The sequence below is a fragment of the Pseudorca crassidens genome, chromosome 15, assembly GCF_039906515.1.
Source record: "Pseudorca crassidens isolate mPseCra1 chromosome 15, mPseCra1.hap1, whole genome shotgun sequence".
In the NCBI taxonomy this organism is placed as follows: Eukaryota; Metazoa; Chordata; class Mammalia; order Artiodactyla; family Delphinidae; genus Pseudorca; species Pseudorca crassidens.
The window spans coordinates 8,288,264-8,304,161 of record NC_090310.1 but is presented as its reverse complement, the minus strand read 5'-3'; the positions used below and the strand labels follow the sequence as shown (position 1 = coordinate 8,304,161).

The 15,898-nt window shown below is 56.7% G+C and overlaps 1 protein-coding gene across 3 annotated transcripts in view; it reads left to right on the top strand.

Annotated features, from left to right (window-relative positions):
- DTX2 (deltex E3 ubiquitin ligase 2) overlaps positions 1-15,898 on the top strand; it is a 33,525-nt gene that overhangs the window by 11,364 nt on the left and 6,263 nt on the right. For 2 of the 3 annotated variants that reach the window (XM_067705836.1, XM_067705837.1), the window contains 4 exons: positions 835-1,191; positions 3,097-3,733; positions 9,963-10,063; positions 14,942-15,082. In XM_067705836.1, coding sequence (XP_067561937.1) covers positions 924-1,191; positions 3,097-3,733; positions 9,963-10,063; positions 14,942-15,082 — 1,147 coding nt within the window. In that variant the 5' untranslated portion in view covers positions 835-923. The remainder of the gene's footprint in view (positions 1-834; positions 1,192-3,096; positions 3,734-9,962; positions 10,064-14,941; positions 15,083-15,898) is intronic. The other variant, XM_067705838.1, reaches the window with a different exon arrangement.

The following is a 15,898-nucleotide window of genomic DNA, read 5'->3' as shown; positions in this document are numbered from 1 at the left end:
AGTTCTGGTCAGGGCCATGGAGGAGAAGTTCATGTGATGGATGGCCTGGGAAAGCCCTGAGTGATGCAACTGGGTGGGAGTGACTGGGAGAAGAATGTCTTGGGAGATGGGTGTCAAGTCTTTGGAGCTGACCGCTGGTCAGCAAGGCCCAGGCCCAGGGAGTGGGGTGCAGAGAGGCCAGAGAGGGAGGGCTTCAGCACCCATCGGATTTTAATGTCTATCTAGGGTCTGCCCTCTGTGGTTAATGGTGCGGGAAACCAGGGCAGCCCGGAGACCTGGACAGAGCTAGGACCCGCCCATGCTTAGAGTCGCAGCTCTGGCTGTCCTTGAGCCCCTGGTCCTTTCTGAGACATAGTTTTTTTTTTCATCTGTAGCATAGCAGGTGTTAATATGTGTCTCACAAACAAACCTGCTTTGGAAACCTGTGTGGCGTCCTCACAAAGGTATAAGGGGTCGTGCTGGCCTCAGTCCACAGAGGATTGGGGTGCCTCATGAAAATACACACAGTATAAGAGGATACGCTTAGTAGTTGGGCCAGAGGGAAACTACTGGTAAAAGGACAGAAGCAGGGCTGACGATTAGCACCCAGAATGCACCCACTGTGTCTTCCTGGACGTTTGCAGAGGTAAGGAGGCTGCTTGATTGACTCCGAATTCTTCCTGGCTGCCTGAGCAAAGAGACAGGATTAGGTACTTGGTTCACGATGCCCTTAAGGTATTAGGGAAAAAAGTGACTGCGGAAAAGCACGATCCCCCCCCACCCCACCCCCGCACTGAGACTGACTCTGGCAGGACCACCGTGTGCGTCGGTAACTGCGTGTCTGTCTTGTTTCAGGTCTCCTGGAAGCGCTGGGCAATGAACCTGAGACTGCAGCCCAGAGTGGTCTGAAGCCGGTGGGGAGAACAGAGGGCGTCCTGGGGAAGATGGCCATGGCCCCAAGCCCTTCCCTGGCTCAGGTGTACACCAGCCCGGTGGCAGTGGCCGTGTGGGAATGGCAGGACGGGCTGGGCACCTGGCACCCCTACAGTGCCACTGTTTGCAACTACATCGAGCAGCAGTTTGTCCAGCAGAAGGGCCAGCGCTTCGGGCTGGGGAGCCTGGCCCACAGCATCCCCTTAGGCCAGGCTGACCCCTCACTGGCTCCTTATATCATCGACCTCCCCAGCTGGACGCAGTTCCGCCAGGACACTGGTAAGGCACTTCCTGCCTCGAGTATGTGTCCAAGTGCCTGTTTCGGGCTGGGCGTCGTGCTAGGTGTTGGGGGTCACAGAATTGACTCTCAGTGTTATCCTGCCCCTGAAATGCACACGGTCAGAAGGCAGGTGGTGGGAGTGATAGCAGTGTGAGATGTTCCTTAGTGGTACGGGGTGCCTTGGGAACACAGTGCAGAGGCCGTTCCAGCCCCTTTCCCCCTTGTCTCCCAAACCAGAAATGCCTGCTTCCGCCCGCAGGGATTTGAGGGTCTCGCTGGCAGCAGGCAGGCAAGCAGGCCGGCTGGCATGGGGGTGGCACACCATGCTAGTTAAGAGGGCCTGGTGGTGGGTTCCAGCTCCTGTATGATAGCTGTGTCACATGGGCAAGTTACTTCACTCTCCTGTGCACTCATGTTTCTTTCGTGTGTGTGTGTGTGTGTGTGTGTGTGTGTGTGTGTCTTTTGCTCAGTATTACTGAGAATGGGGCCACCAACTTCTTCCCAGAGCTGTGCACTATCCCTGTAAATCAGTGGTTTTCAGCTGGGGGCAATGTTTGGAGACATTTTTGATGGTCAGGACTGTGGGGTGGGGTGCTACCAGCATCTAGTGGGTAGAGGCCAGGGATGCTGCCAAACATCCTACAATGTACAGGACAGCCCCACAACAAAGAGTTATTAGCCCAGAATGTCACCAGTGCCGAGCCTGAAGACTCCTGCTCCAATCCCTGTAGCAGCCTCCTCGAGGGCGTGAGGACTCGGGCTTCCAGGCAGTGGATGCAGATAAAAGTCCCTGCCTTCATGATGTTTGCAGTCACTGAGAAACGCAGCGCACAAGATAAATGATTCGAGAACTGTGTATAAGTTAGGTAGCAATGAGTGATTATCAGGGAATGGATGTGTAAAGCGCAGGGAGAGGTCATTTTGAAGTTTGAGCTTGGGTGGCCTGGTCACCAGGAAGGGCTGGGGACAGATAAGGAGGGAGGGGCAGGTCGTTCAGGGCTTTTCCATCCCTTTAGGGACTTCGACTTTTCTTCTGAAAGGAGGAACCCTGGGAAGATTAGGGCAGAGGAGTGACGTAATCTGATTTGGGGGTTAAGAGTATCCCACTGGCTGCTGAGGTCAGGAGACCAGGTAGAAGGTAATTGCAGTGATCACCTTTTGACAAGTACTGTTGGAAGCATGGCCCAAATTGACTTTTTTCTTTCTCTCCTGAATTGGTTTTGTTTATTAATATAAGCTAACCACAGGTGTTTGCTAATAGTTGCTACCTGGGAAGTCCAAAGGAATCTAAGTACCTCCATGTAAGAGAACTGTGTAACAGTTAATAAAGAGTTTTACAAAGTTTTAGAGACATAATAAATACTTATGGCATAATACATGAAAACAGGAAATTTTTCAGTATGATTGTCAGCTACACCTAAACATACATGCCTAGGAGACTAGACGGGAAGGAATATGTTACAATATACGATATATGTCCTGTGCTTTCCTCTTGGTGGTTGGATTATGGATTATTTAATTTTCTTCAGACATTTTGTTTTCAGTTTTTTAAGTCAGGCTACATAGGTTTCATCCTTAGGACTATTTTGAGCCACAGCTGGTCTTTGACCTAAGCGTCCAGCATCCCTCACTCCTGCTGAGAAGCGCTGGTCCCTCTCTGCCACTTGGTCCCTTTGATCCACGGTTTCTTTGCATAGAGAGAGCTCTCTACCCTTCACCCCAAATTTGGAGAGAATAGTCAATGCCAGCCTTTAGGTCAGACAGCAGCATGACCATATATACACCGTGATCATGTTGTTTTATTTTGGTTGTAGGAAAAAAAGAATTTTTAAACTCCCTTTTCTTGGGAGGTGGTGAGTGGCTAGCAGGTGAACTTTATATGTGCAACGCTCCTTTTAAAACAGGCACCATGCGGGCTGTGCGGAGGCACCTGTTTCCCCAGCACTCGGCCCCGGGCCGGGGCATCGTCTGGGAGTGGCTGAGTGACGACGGCTCCTGGACGGCGTATGAAGCCAGCGTCTGCGACTACCTGGAGCAGCAGGTGGCCAGGGGCGCCCAGCTCGTGGACTTGGCTGCCCTGGGGTACAACTACACCGTCAACTGTGCCACCCACACGCAGACCAACAAGACTTCCAGCTTCTGCCGGAGCGTGCGGCGCCAGGCAGGGCCCCCGTACCCAGCGACCACTGTCATTGCCCCACCGGGCCACACGGGAGTGGCCTGCTCTTGCCACCAGTGCCTCGGCGGCGGCGCAGCCGGCCCCATGTCAGGCCGCTACCGCCACTCCATGACCAACCTTCCTGCCTACGCAGTCCCCCAGCCACCCCACAGGACCGCCGTTGTTTTGGGGGCCCACCAGGCCTTTTCTCCGTACAACAAGCCCTCACTCTCTGGGGCCAGGTCTGCGCCCAAGCTGAGTACCGCCAACCTCTGGGCTGGGGCGCTGCCCTCCCTGGGGAACCAGCCCCTCTACCGCTCCAGCCTCTCCCACGTGGGACCTCAGCACCAGCCCCCAGGACTGTCCGCTGCCGGCGCAGCCAGGTATCTTGTGTTACGCGGACGGTCGTTTTGTCCACCCGCATGCCTTGTTAGCGGGCTTGGGTTTCTGCTCTTCTTTAGCTGGGAGGACTCCCCCCAAATGCCCGCAGCCTCAGCACCTGCCTCCTCGGCTGTCCCTGCTGCGTCATCCCCTCTGCACGTGCCCCAGCGCTGCACGTGTCACGTGGTGCTGAGGTGCCACGCCATGCACAGCCTTGTGTCCCGGGGAGCCTACCTGACTTCTGGCACTTGAGTGCTGGTAGTTGCCCCATGGGTTAAAACCAGTGATCCTTTCATTGACCCAGGAGAATTGGGCTCTCTGAGCAGTTAAAGATTTTTTTGGCTGTGCCTGTGTGCCACATAGCTGGGGCCGGGTACCTGAGGACATTTCTCTGACTCCGTCTATGTGCCTGGCCCTGGAGTCACAGACATGGAAGGTTCAGCCCTCTCCCTGAGCCCACGGCCTCATCCAGGGAAGGCTGTGAGCCCAGCTTTGGTGCTTAAAAGTTGGTTGAGGAGAGAGCAAAGTGCTGAGCATGTTGGGGGTGGCAGCAGGTGACATAGGGCAGCTGCTGTGCTGGTGCAGTCCATGTCTCATAGGGCACCCTGAGATGATGAAATGGGCCCCGTCCAGACCAGGTGGTGCTTTAAAGTGGGGAAACCCCTGAGTGGCCAGTGGTGGGTGCATCTGGGATGCTCAGAGACCTGTCAGTGATCGGGGCCTCATCATCGATTATTACTGAGGGTCTGAGGCCTGGAGAACATTTTGAGAACTCAGAGTGTTAGCCGGGATGGGGGCTGATTTCTGAGAGGGTGACCTGGGCGGGTGGTGACTGGATGTGTAGGCCTGTGGCCGCCCTGTTTCCCAGGGAGTCAGCCTCTCGGTGCCACGTCACTCACCAAGCCCGCCCACCAGCCCACCTGACCACAGGGAGGGCTGAAGCGCCCCAGTGTGGCCGAGACCTCCTTGGCAGCTTCTAGTTAGGCTTCAGAGGACCTTCCAGCTTCGATAGGACAGTGACAGCTGGCACTCACCAAGCGCATGTTATAGCCGGGCCCTGTTCAGCAGGCTGTGTGGGTGATTTCGTGAATCCTCCAATGGCCATATGGTAGGGGGTGTCCCCAGCTTACAGGGGAGAACATTGAGGCTGACGAGGTTGGCAGCACAGCCAGGAAGTGGCAGAGCTGGGATCAAACCCAGGCCCCTTGTGGGGCATGTGGAGTTTTTTTTTTTTGAAAAAAAATTTTTTTTAATAATTATTTTTTTGTATTTTGGCCATGCCGCGTGGCATGTGGGATGGTTCCCCGACCAGGGATCAAACCCGGGCCTCTACAGTGAAAGTTCTAAATCCTGACCGCTAGGCCATCAGGGAACTCCCCACATGGAGTTCTTGAAGCTGTCTAAAAGGCAGAGTGAGAGGAAGGCAGAGGGCGTCCTGAGGGGTGCGCGCAGAAGCCGCCAATACACAGAGGAGGGGATGGGCCCCCTGGGTCCGGGTGTCTTCCTACGTGTCCTCCAGGAGTTGGGGCACGTGGATCTGAGATCTCTCTGGGAATCGGGAGCACAGGGAGGTATGGCCTGGGCCTTCTCTGTGGGCTTGCACAGAGACATAAGCAAGCCGGGCTCCATGCCAACCCGGTCCCTCCCAGTGCTCTGTGAGGCCCCTCCCAGTGTTCTGTGAGGCCCCTCCCATTGCTCTGTGATGCCCCTCCCAGTGTTCTGTGAGGCCCCTCCCAGTGCTCTGTGAGGCCCCTCCCAGTGCTCTGTGAGGCCCCTTCCAGTATGTGAGTCAGTCTGTTTTAGAGAAAAACATGTCATGTTTGCCAGCCCAGAAGGATTATCAGCAAGGTTGGAGCTGCTTTTATGACTAGGTTGGCTTTGCCTAGCCTCCTGGGGCTTATGTTCTTACAAATTAACTGGGAAGTTTCTAGATGGTTCTAGAGCTGGGATGCTGGGATTGAGCCAGGCGACTTCATGGGCTTTGTTGCTTTCTTTTGGTATGGGGCGCCCATCAGTCTCCCCTGATATTTCTCTGGTCTCCCCTCCCCAGCCTGAGGGCCCAAGAGGCTACTGAGGTGGGTCCCGTCAGTGCCATCCAGGCCAGTTACAGGATGGAAGGCTGCCGGGCCAGACGGCCTTACCTTTGCTGCTGAGTCGTGCGTGTTGCTGCTTACCCTGCTGCCCTGCGTTGTAAACCAGGAGGGAGCTGGGCCAGCAGGCTCTGGCAGGTGAAACAGCCTCAAAGGGACCTGCCGCCTGAAGGGGGTGTTCACCTTGACCTCCTGCAGCTCTTCAGGAGCTGGGAGGGGTGACATTCACTCGCAGGGGCCGGTGTTCTCCTGTCTAATTTGTAGTGTGGTTCTCTGCAGTTAACCCTTCTCTAATGGCTGTTGTAGAGCCAGAAGGGGTTTAATAAATCCCTGACCTCTTAACCCAGCAGGGCCGGAAGGATTTGAAAACACCTGGCACCTTAGTCTTCTAGCGGCTGTGATATAGTTCTCAAAGCCAAGTGAATGGCAGCAGCATCAGGTGAAGGTTACCGCGTGTGTGGAGGAGAAAGTGTTTACTGGTAGCTGTTGGGAAGGACATGTGAGTCAGTGAAATCAAAATTTGTGGAACCCATGTGGTTTTTTTTTTTTGTAACCCACATAGTTTCAAATCACTTCTTGCTCAATCTGGGTAAAACCTTGGCTGACTGATTTGCCTGTTGCCCCAGGAGCCTTTCCGAGTAGGCAGTAATCCATGGAGAAGACACATGATTTGTCACTGAGCTGCTGGGTTTAAGTAAATTTCCTAGTAGCTGAAGTTTATCCCTTTAAGCACCAAAACTTGTGTTTCAGTGATGTTGGATGGAAGACTTTCCAAAATGTGTCACGCACAGATTCTGTAATAGAGGGTGTGCCGGCTGGTTTAGCGTTCTGATGGCTCGGGGTGGTGATTAGGGCCAGCCCTCTATTGCAGCTTTGGTGTGGCTAGGCCTCGGGGAGCTTAGTCCCTGCACTAACCCGGCCTAGGAAAACGGCTCTCAGTTTGCTTCCGTCAGCTCTGTTCTTGCTGCTGCTGTTCTCCCAGCCTCTGAAAGCACCCCACTCCCTCCTAGTATCGGCCAGGCTCTTCAGACTTGTGGGATTGGGGTCCTGGGTTCCAGTGGGTCCTTGCCCCTGACTCGCTGTAGGCCCTCGGCTGCACTCTGTTCTCTTTCTGCGTCTCTCTTTTCCTCTCTGAGGGTTACAGAATTGGGCGGGTCAGTTTCTGAAGTTTCCTTCTGCTCTGATAGGGCTGTGGATTTCAGGGTTTGGTGAGGGCCCTGCAGCCCTCCCGGAGCCGCCTGGCTCCGCTCAGACCTAGGAAACAGTGGGCTCTTGGATGGCACTGCAGATTGAGCCCCGCAGACACCCTGGGGGCCTTGGGGAATTGCTCACATCTTACAGAGAGAGAAAGTAAAACTCAGAGAGGGGACTCGACATGCACCAGGGCACCCAGCTTTTAAGCGCTGCGGGGGCTGGAAGGGGGTTGCCAGGTTCCACATCGTACGCTTCTTGTACTGCGCGTGCTCAGAGGTTCCCCGGTGGGTGGCAGCCTGTGGGGAGCTGGACCAGGCTTTGTGTGCCTCACCGTCCAGCCTTCTAGCTCTGCCCCCTGTTTGGGACTGTCCAGTCCTGTCTGCGGAGAAGACTAGAAATCTTCCTGTCTCGTGTTCCCAGCTCCACTTGGAAGCTCCTGGAGACGGTCCCAGACAGGCAAGGCAGGGAGGGCCTAGTAGGTAGAGCCAGGAACCCAGCAGGTGGGACGGGTGCATGAGGCAGGTGAGAGGGAACTCTCGGAAGGGCACTTCATGGGCATATGGTGCCCCCACATCGGGGAACACTCTGCCAGTTTGAGCCCTTTAGAGGACGGTGCAGGGAGATCAGCGACCTCTTAGGTTCTGTCCACCCCTGAGAGTCCCCATCTTGGGACCCACTGGATCCTTTTACTGCTCTGTTCCTTCTGATCACAGCAGAGAAATGCATGGGGGAGGAGCTGGGGAAGGTCGCAGGGCAAGTGACAACATCTTGAGACCCCCTAAGCAGATTGAACTTAGCCATGGTTCCTGGTCCCAGTTCCAGGGTGAGCTGCTCATTGGAAGCCTTACTGCCTGTCTGCTTTCTGCTCTAGAACCTAGGCCTTCTCCCTCAGATACGTGCCTCTCACCAGCAAGGGAGGATCCCGCTTCTCCGACCCCTGCTGGGCCAGTGATGCCCAGCCCACTGAGTAGCCCAGTGCAGTGGCAGAGCCAGGCTTCGGCTTTCCAGCTTCCTGGTTATGGGCTGAAGCTTAGTGCTCCCTGTCGGGTTGGCTTGGGAGATGAAGGATGCCTCCAAGGGCTGTATCTTCTCAAATTCTTCACTTCTAGAACCTGAGAATTGAAGAAACAGGCTCAGGAAGGGAGTGGGGCGTGGCTTCAAATTAAACAGAGTTTAACGGGGCCAAAACCTTAGCCCTATGTCCTACACACCTAACCCCCCCCACCCCCCCGACCCCCACATCATCAGAGCGCCCTGATCCAGTTCCATTGTCTTCTTGGGGCTGAGGGTAGATAAGGGTGGCAGGAAGCATGGCCGCACAGGTTATTCTGTTTGGGGAGAATAGTCCAGAAATGAAAACCAGTACCAGCCAGTATGAAATTTTCTGATTTGGGTCAGAACCAGCAGCTCCCTATTGTGTCCACCAGTGGGACCCGTGACCCCAGGCCAGCAGTAGGGAAGGATCTGGGCAGCTTCCAGAAGCATTTGCCGTAACCAGGTGGTTGCTGGTTTGCCGACCGTTGTAAGGGTGGCACAGCAGACTGGAGGCGTCCATCGTTTCCTGAGCATCTTCCCAGCTCCTGGATCCAGGCTGGGCCCAGTGGAACAGAGAGGAACATGCCCAGGGCCTGTCCTTGGGGAGCTCCAGTGGAGGGACTGCGTGGAAGGGTTTCAAAACCCTTCCCACTGCGTCACCTTGAACATGGGCAGTGCTGGATTGGAGGACGCAGTCACCGGGAGGGGGAGGAGGTAGCAGCCATGGCGGGCCATCTACGCCAGCTGTCCCCAGGGCAGGGCTCCCTGAAACCATAATGGCACGGGTTTATTACCGTTTAAAAATATAACAGCTTAAAACCAAGTGAGAGACCTGGAATTAGTCACTGTGGGAAGCAAGACCTTCATTGAAAAAAAAATTTCCTGTATTTTGAACTAATTTGGGATTTACAGAAAAGTCACAGAAATAGTACAGTTTCCCCACCGCCCTTACTTGACTTCTCGCGTTAACGTCTTTCGTAAACACGGTGCGGCTCAGAACCAGAGAGAGGCTCACCACTGGTGCAGGACTGTTAGCTAAAGACTTTTCCCACTTTCATCGGTGTTTCCTCTGCAGTTGTCTTTCTGTCCCACGATCCCACTTTGCGTCCAGTTGTCATTTCTCCTCCTCCACCTGTTCCTCCTCCTGTGGCCTCCTGTCGAATGGCCCTTAATTTGGGTTCGTCAGACGTTTTCTCATGACTGGACTGAGGTTATGCTGTTTTGGCAAGAACCACAAAAGGGGTGTTATTTCCTTCTCGGAGCATCTTCTCTTGGGGTTTCTGATGTTGGTTGGTCCTGTTACTGGTGGTACTGGTCTGGACCACTCAGAGTGGTTTCTGCTGGACTTCCGCTCTGCGGGGAACCACAGAGCCCTCCTTTTGATGAAGCTGGTGAGTTCATAATTCTTTTAGGTTTGTCTTCAGAGTCTCTGATTGTCCAGGAGAACGTTTTTTGACAGCCAAAGCTTCATTCTCGATACCTTGTAAAAAGATGAGGTTCATCCCCAGCAGTGTTCTTTCGTGTCGCTGCCCCGTCCCTGCCTACAGTTCCTTCCCCTCCCCAAGGCCCAACTTGGAGTTTGACTTTTGTCGCTTGATTTTCACAGGGGAAGTGATGGCGGGCCGGCCTCTGGCTTAACATCAAGTATTCAGATTCTCTTTCTTGGTTAGTTTGGGTCTGAGAGGAGTGAACATCAGATCTCTTTGCTCCTCCTTCCAGATACTCTTCATCGGGATCTTTTCTTTAAAAAAAGAAAAAAACAGAAGCCCTCACTGTACAGAGGCAGCTGCGGGAAGTGAAACCACAAAGGGGCCTCGGCAGCACCCGTGTCTTCCTTACTTGGTGTTTCTCCGGCTCCTGTTTCTGCTAAGTCGGCTCCGCACATTAAGCTCTGCCCTCTCTTCTCCCCAAGTGCCTCCCTGCCCAGCGGTCCAGTGAGCAGCCCCAGGAGCGTCCCCGCCACGGTGCCCGTGCAGATGTCGAAGCCCAGCAGGGTCCAGCAAGCTCTCGCAGGTAGGCAGGCTGCTCCCTGGTCCAGGTTCCAGAACAGACTGTGTCTGGCAGGACCAGGACTTGGGGGCAGGGGAGAATGCGTGGGGTAGGGGGAGGATATTGTGGGGCAGGGGTCTTGTTACCCTGTGTGTTCTCATGGAAACCCAGAGAGGCTCCTTGGGGGGCGGTGCCTTTTTTCAGTGATGGTGTATCCCCCAGCGGGTGAGCCTGGGGTGGCTGTTCGTTTGTCTCGGTGTTGGGGCGGGGGGGGGCGGGGCGGGTCATGCCTAATGACGGTGGGTGCCCTGGTGTGGCCTTTCCCCATCTTTTACGTTTTCACATCGCCTTGAATTATGGTTCAGGAGTCACTTTGCTGTCCCCAAATGCTTTAGGCATTTCCCTAAAGGGGCCCCCTGGGGAACTCATAGAACTCTTGGCTGGAGTTAACATTTTGAGTAAGTGCTTTTGTGTCTCTCTAGATCTTTTGTTAACCTTACACCTTTGAACGGTTGTTTTTTTTTAATTGATTAATTAATTTATTTATTTTGGCTGCGTTGGGTCTTCATTGCTGCGCGCAGTCTTTCTCTAGTTGCGGCGAGCGGGGGCTACTCTTCGTTGCAGTGTGCGGGCTCCTCGATGCAGTGGCTTCTCTTGCTGCGGAGCACGGGCTGTAGGTGCGCGGGCTTCAGTAGCTGTGGCACGTGGGCTCAGTAGTTGTGGCTCGTGGGCTCTGGAGCGCAGGCTCAGGAGTTGTGGCGCACGGGCTTAGTTGCTCCGCGGCATGTGGGATCTTCCCGGACCAGGGCTCGAACCCATGTCCCCTGCATTGGCAGGCAGATTCTTAACCACTGTGCCACCTGGGAAGCCCCAAACTGTTCTTAAAATTCCTCTTGCGGGTATTAGGAAGCCACTGAAAGTTATTTTTTAACTTATGGGAAATGTAAAATCGTACTTGAAGATACACTGAGGAGTCTGGTGAGCCTCCAACATTTAAAGATGGAGGCAGAGGAGTGAGCTAACCAGACTGGGTGTTGGGTGAGTCACTGTGGTAGCACAGGGGGGATTGGAGGGGACCAGGCCTAGAGGCAGGGAGACCCTGTGGACCTGGACTTCATGCCTCAGGTGGGCCAGCCACTGACTAGGGTCGTGGCCGTAGATGGAGGTAAGGGCTTCTGACTTGGTGGTTGGATTGGTTGTGAGAGGGAAGGAATGGAATGAGGCCTGGTGTACAGCTGCCGACAGAGATAATAAATCATCATAATTAAGGAGGAAGGACTAGGGGTTTTGCATGTGTGGTAACTCATTTCATCCCAATAGCAACTCTGTGGGGGAGGAACTTTGATTCCCATTTTATGTTTAAGGAAAGTGAGGCTCAGAGAACTCCGCAAACCTCCCAGGGCCAACCAGCCAGCCCTTGGCAGAGCTGGGATTCAGCCCCAGGCATTCTTGGCCTCAGAGTCTGGGCTTCTCGCTGTGAGGCGATGGGGCGATGGGTGGGGTGATGGCTGTGGCTGTCGACAGGCGGAGCTGTCCCAGAGGCAGGGAGGTTTGGATGAGCAGTTCAGAAGAGCGGCGTGGGGTGGAGTGGGGCGGCCCGTGCCCGCCCCCCGGGAGTGAGCTTACGGAGACCCAGTTGGATGCCGGGAAGAAGAGCCCTTGAAGGACGTGGAAGGACCAGTCAGAGGCGGTGAGGACGGTAGAGTGGGGCCGGGAAAGCCCCAGGAGGGGAGGCTTTCAGTCTGTCAGCTGCTCAGCCATCAGCCCTTTGCTGGGGCAGAGAGAACAGTGAGCAAAAATGTGGCGACTAGGAAGTCCCTGCCCAGTTTAGGTCTTCTCGTGGCATCCGACGCCACAGGTGTTTCAGGCCTGTGTGTGTGTGTGCGTGTGCGTGCGTGTGGTGCTGGTCTTGTTGGAGAGAGGTTGTGGGGGAATGGGCCCAGCCTGCACGCGCCCAGCCCCGTTCAGCTCTGCGGTCACTGAGGCCTTAATACCAATGCCGTGATCACCTCTGCACACAGCTCAGAAGTGGTCTGGGTACTGAGGAGCTCTTGAGGCTGGACCGTCTGCAGGCCACATCCTCTGTGTCCCCTGCCGCCTGGGCTCTCACAGCGATCCTGGAGGCAGGCAGGTATTTTAATCTCCATTTGCTTGTCAGGGAAACAGACCCCAAAGGTTCAGGAACTGGGTCCCAGTGAGGAAAGAGTAGTAGACGAGCCAGCGGCCAGACGCCGCCCAGTCTGAATATGTGGCTCCGGCTCGTACCTGAAGCTGGGGCCGCTGTGTGGGGCACCAGGGAACCAGGGATCCTGCGCCCACCCCCAAGAAGCAGGGTCTGGAGAGACCTCTCAGCTGGGCTGCAGTTACGGATTCGATTATGGATTTGGGAACACGCTCACCGCATTGGGGTGAGCACCTGGGCACAGGGGTCTGCAGGCGGGTCTCCAGCCCGGGGATGTACTGCGGAAGGGCTGCGCGCCCCTCTCGCTGGTGGAAGATCCACCTCCGTGTCAGCCAGGCGCGTCAGGTGCTGGCTTTGCTGCCTGCAGCCCGGCCAGGGCCTCCTCTTAAGGGGGGTGGGGAGGAGTGGGCCTCCGACACCGGGGCCGGGCTCCCACCCTGCGAGCGAGGAGGAGTGTCTGCATTGTACGCTACCAAGACCTGCCCAAGACCGGTCAGCCAGTGGGGAGTGGTACTGGCCTTGAGCCCAGCTTGGTAAGGCCAGGGCCAGCGGAGGGTAGGCTTGGACCTGAGCCCTGGTCACTAGACGGAAGGCCAACGCTGGACATCAGAAAGGGGGTGTCTGCACATCTGCCCATGTGCAGGACCTGCCAGGGGCTCCGGCAGATCAAGACGAGAGCAGGGAAAGCCGTGGCTATCCGAGCTGTTACGCCGATTTGGGGGGGCTGTCCCTGAGCCCTTGCTATTGGGGAAGATGTGATGGCCCCTCTCGGTCCCCCCCCCCCCCCCGCCCAATCCTGTCCACTGGACGCCGCTTTTGTGAAGTGTTAGCTCTGGGGTGATTTTCACACTTCTTCACAAGAAGGCAGACCTGCAGGGCATGGGCTGCTTGTCTGTGGACGTCTAAGTTAGGACTTCGCTGTCTGTGTCTCGAGTTCGGAGGAGCAGTTCCTGCATTGAGAAGGGCAGGGGCGTTGTTCACGCTGGCCTCTTGCGGGGCTGATGTGGTCGCCTCAGGGATGTCTGCTCCCCAGCAGGCAGGGACCGGGCACCTCTTGGGGCAGAGTGAAGGAGACGGAGCAGGAGGGGGACGGGGCTGTTTCAGATGGGCAGTCAGGGAGGGGCTGCCGCTCAGGGAGGGGCAGCCAGTGCAGAGGGGTCTGCTTGATGGGCGGGAACTGGTGCATGTTGGGGCAAGTACAAAGCGCCAGAGTTCTCCTAAGGGATTGTTCTCTTTTTTTCCATCTATCTGCCCCCTGTGCCTGCTTGTCATTTGGCCCACCCGATGTTTAGTTCCAAGGGAACCCACAATTTGAGCCCAGGAACAACCTTGGGATGCTGGTGGCATCGAATCACCTGATGAGCGGGCACCCAGTGTCCAGCCTCGATCTTCTGATGTGCACTTTGGTGTCTCCTGGGAGTGACCACCACAACGCACCCTGTGCTGCCCAGGCTGCCGGCCTCTGCTTCTGTCCCTAACTGGGCGCATTTGCCCCATTGAGAGCCTTTGTTCTCTGGTGGAGGCCACAGTGGGCCCCAGTGGATCCCGAGGCCAGATCTCTCCTCACCGCTCTGGATCGCCTCTGGAGTGGGCAGCAGGTCCACCTGGCTTGTCCGCTGTGCCCAGACCTCTTGCCACATTCTGAGCACCTAGAAAGCCCCCCTAAGGGAGGTGCCCGAGGGGAAGCCCAGAGCTCCCTTCCCTGGGGGAGGAGGTGCTTTTGAGCCTGACTAGGGACAGGGAGGATTGGGTAGAGGGTGCTGTGGACAGCAGGGTGCCTGAGAGTGTGGCAGGAACGGGGACTCCAGCGGGAGGACGTGCTGTGTTCCAGGTCCTTGGGGAGCGCGGGTGAGGGTCCAGCTAGGATGCGTGTGGAGCGCCAGGCTGAGGAGTGAGGCATCCCTCCTGCAGGCATCAGGAAGGAGGGACAAGGTTGGACAGGCCACTCGGCGCGGCTGCCTGCTGCGCTCCCTCACGCTGTGGGCTGCCCCTGTGCTCCCACCCAGGGCAAAGGGGACCAGAGAAAGAAGCCACGGCCTGGGACCTTAACTGCTCCAGAGGAGCGGCCACAGGGGCCATGGGGACGCCTCGGTGGGGGAGCAGGCCCGGGGCAGCATTCCCGCTGGCCCGCCCCGCCCCAGCGATGGCGCTGAAGGCACCTAGGCGGGCCAGGTGCAGCGTGCAAAACAGGCAGCGCTGCACGGGGGCAAGGTGAGCAGGAGCTGAGGGGCGCGGCCGAGGGGGCACAGAGCGAGGACCGTGAGCTCCAGCCCATCCGCGTCTCCATAGCTTGGCTGCGCCCTTCTGTGTCGCCCGTCTGCTCTCCTTCCTCATGCCTGGCACAGAGAGGCGCCCACCAGAACTGCTGAGGAGGCTTCCGGGGGTGGCGTTCTGCCCTCTGCCCTCCCGAAGCAGCAGACTCGCCCACTGCATGCTCCAGGCACGGGCTGATGGGTTGCTTGCACAGACCCCTTTGGAGCTTGGGGCCAAGGCTCCCACCAGCCAGGCATTTCACTGGTTCCCGACCCAGAGCTTAGCCCTGCCGGCCCGGATAGGCCCTGGCAGCCTCGAGCAGCCGGATTCCCCGGGGAGATCGGCAGGTCCTGATGGCCGTTGACAGTGCCAGCTGGACACAGCCGGGGTTTGTGGAGGTCACATGCTGAACGACTCCTTCTAACGTTTCTCCCCTCTCTGCATGTCTGATCTCGCACCCCGTGTAGGCATGACGAGTATTCTGATGTCAGCCATTGGACTCCCTGTGTGTCTTAGCCGCGCACCCCAGCCCGCCAGCCCTCCCGCCTCCTGTCTGGCCTCTAAAAGTCACAGCTCAGTTAAGAGATTGAGGAAAATGTCCGTGAAAGGTAGCTCCTGCTCACAAATACTCTCTGGCCTCTGCTAAGCCTCCTCCGAGTCTTGCTGCCTCTGACTCTTCTGCACCGAACGCTCTCCTCTGACCACCACGGCCCTCCGCCGCTTCCTTCGAAGGGCCAGCCCGTGTGGGGCTACTTCAGAGGGGTCCCCCGATGACCACTGCCCTGGCCGTCACACGGCCAGGGAGGAAGGGGTTTCAGAACCGTTGGAAGGCGCTGTGAGTTTTAACAGAACTCAGGTGGAGGGGCCTGTGGGTAGTACGTTCTAAACCTGCCGTTTCTAAAGCCGATGATGGCTCTGCTTCCATCGTTGGGCCAGAGAAGTGCGACCGCTCTGGTGACCTTCAGATGGTGTGAGAGGGGGCATGGCTCTGGCTCCGCCAGTCCTGGGTTTCCAGAGCTCACGGGCTTTGTGAACTCACACAAGCCTCCCGTTCATGAGCGGAGCGCCTCCTACAGGGCAGGTTGCTTGTGGGAGGAATAGGAAGTAAATCGCTTGGGAAGCGCCTGGCAAGTAGCAGTAGTACGGTGGTTGCTCTGATCCTGTTCACTGCCTGTCTAACCCCCGCCCAACGGGGGAGGAGGGAGGCCAGGGAGGGGCGGGGCTAATCCTGCCCAGCCCCGCCCCACCCCTAGCAGTCGCTCCTGCCCTGCTCCCCCTTCTTACTCTGCCTCAGAGGCCGGCAGCTTCCTGAGGCACTCGGGTTTGCCCCGGGAAAACAAGGCTCTCAGCAGACGCTCTGGCCTTCCTGGGCTCGGATGTCCCTTTCGTGGGGTAGGCGGTCACCTGGCTGGCCCCCTTTGAGA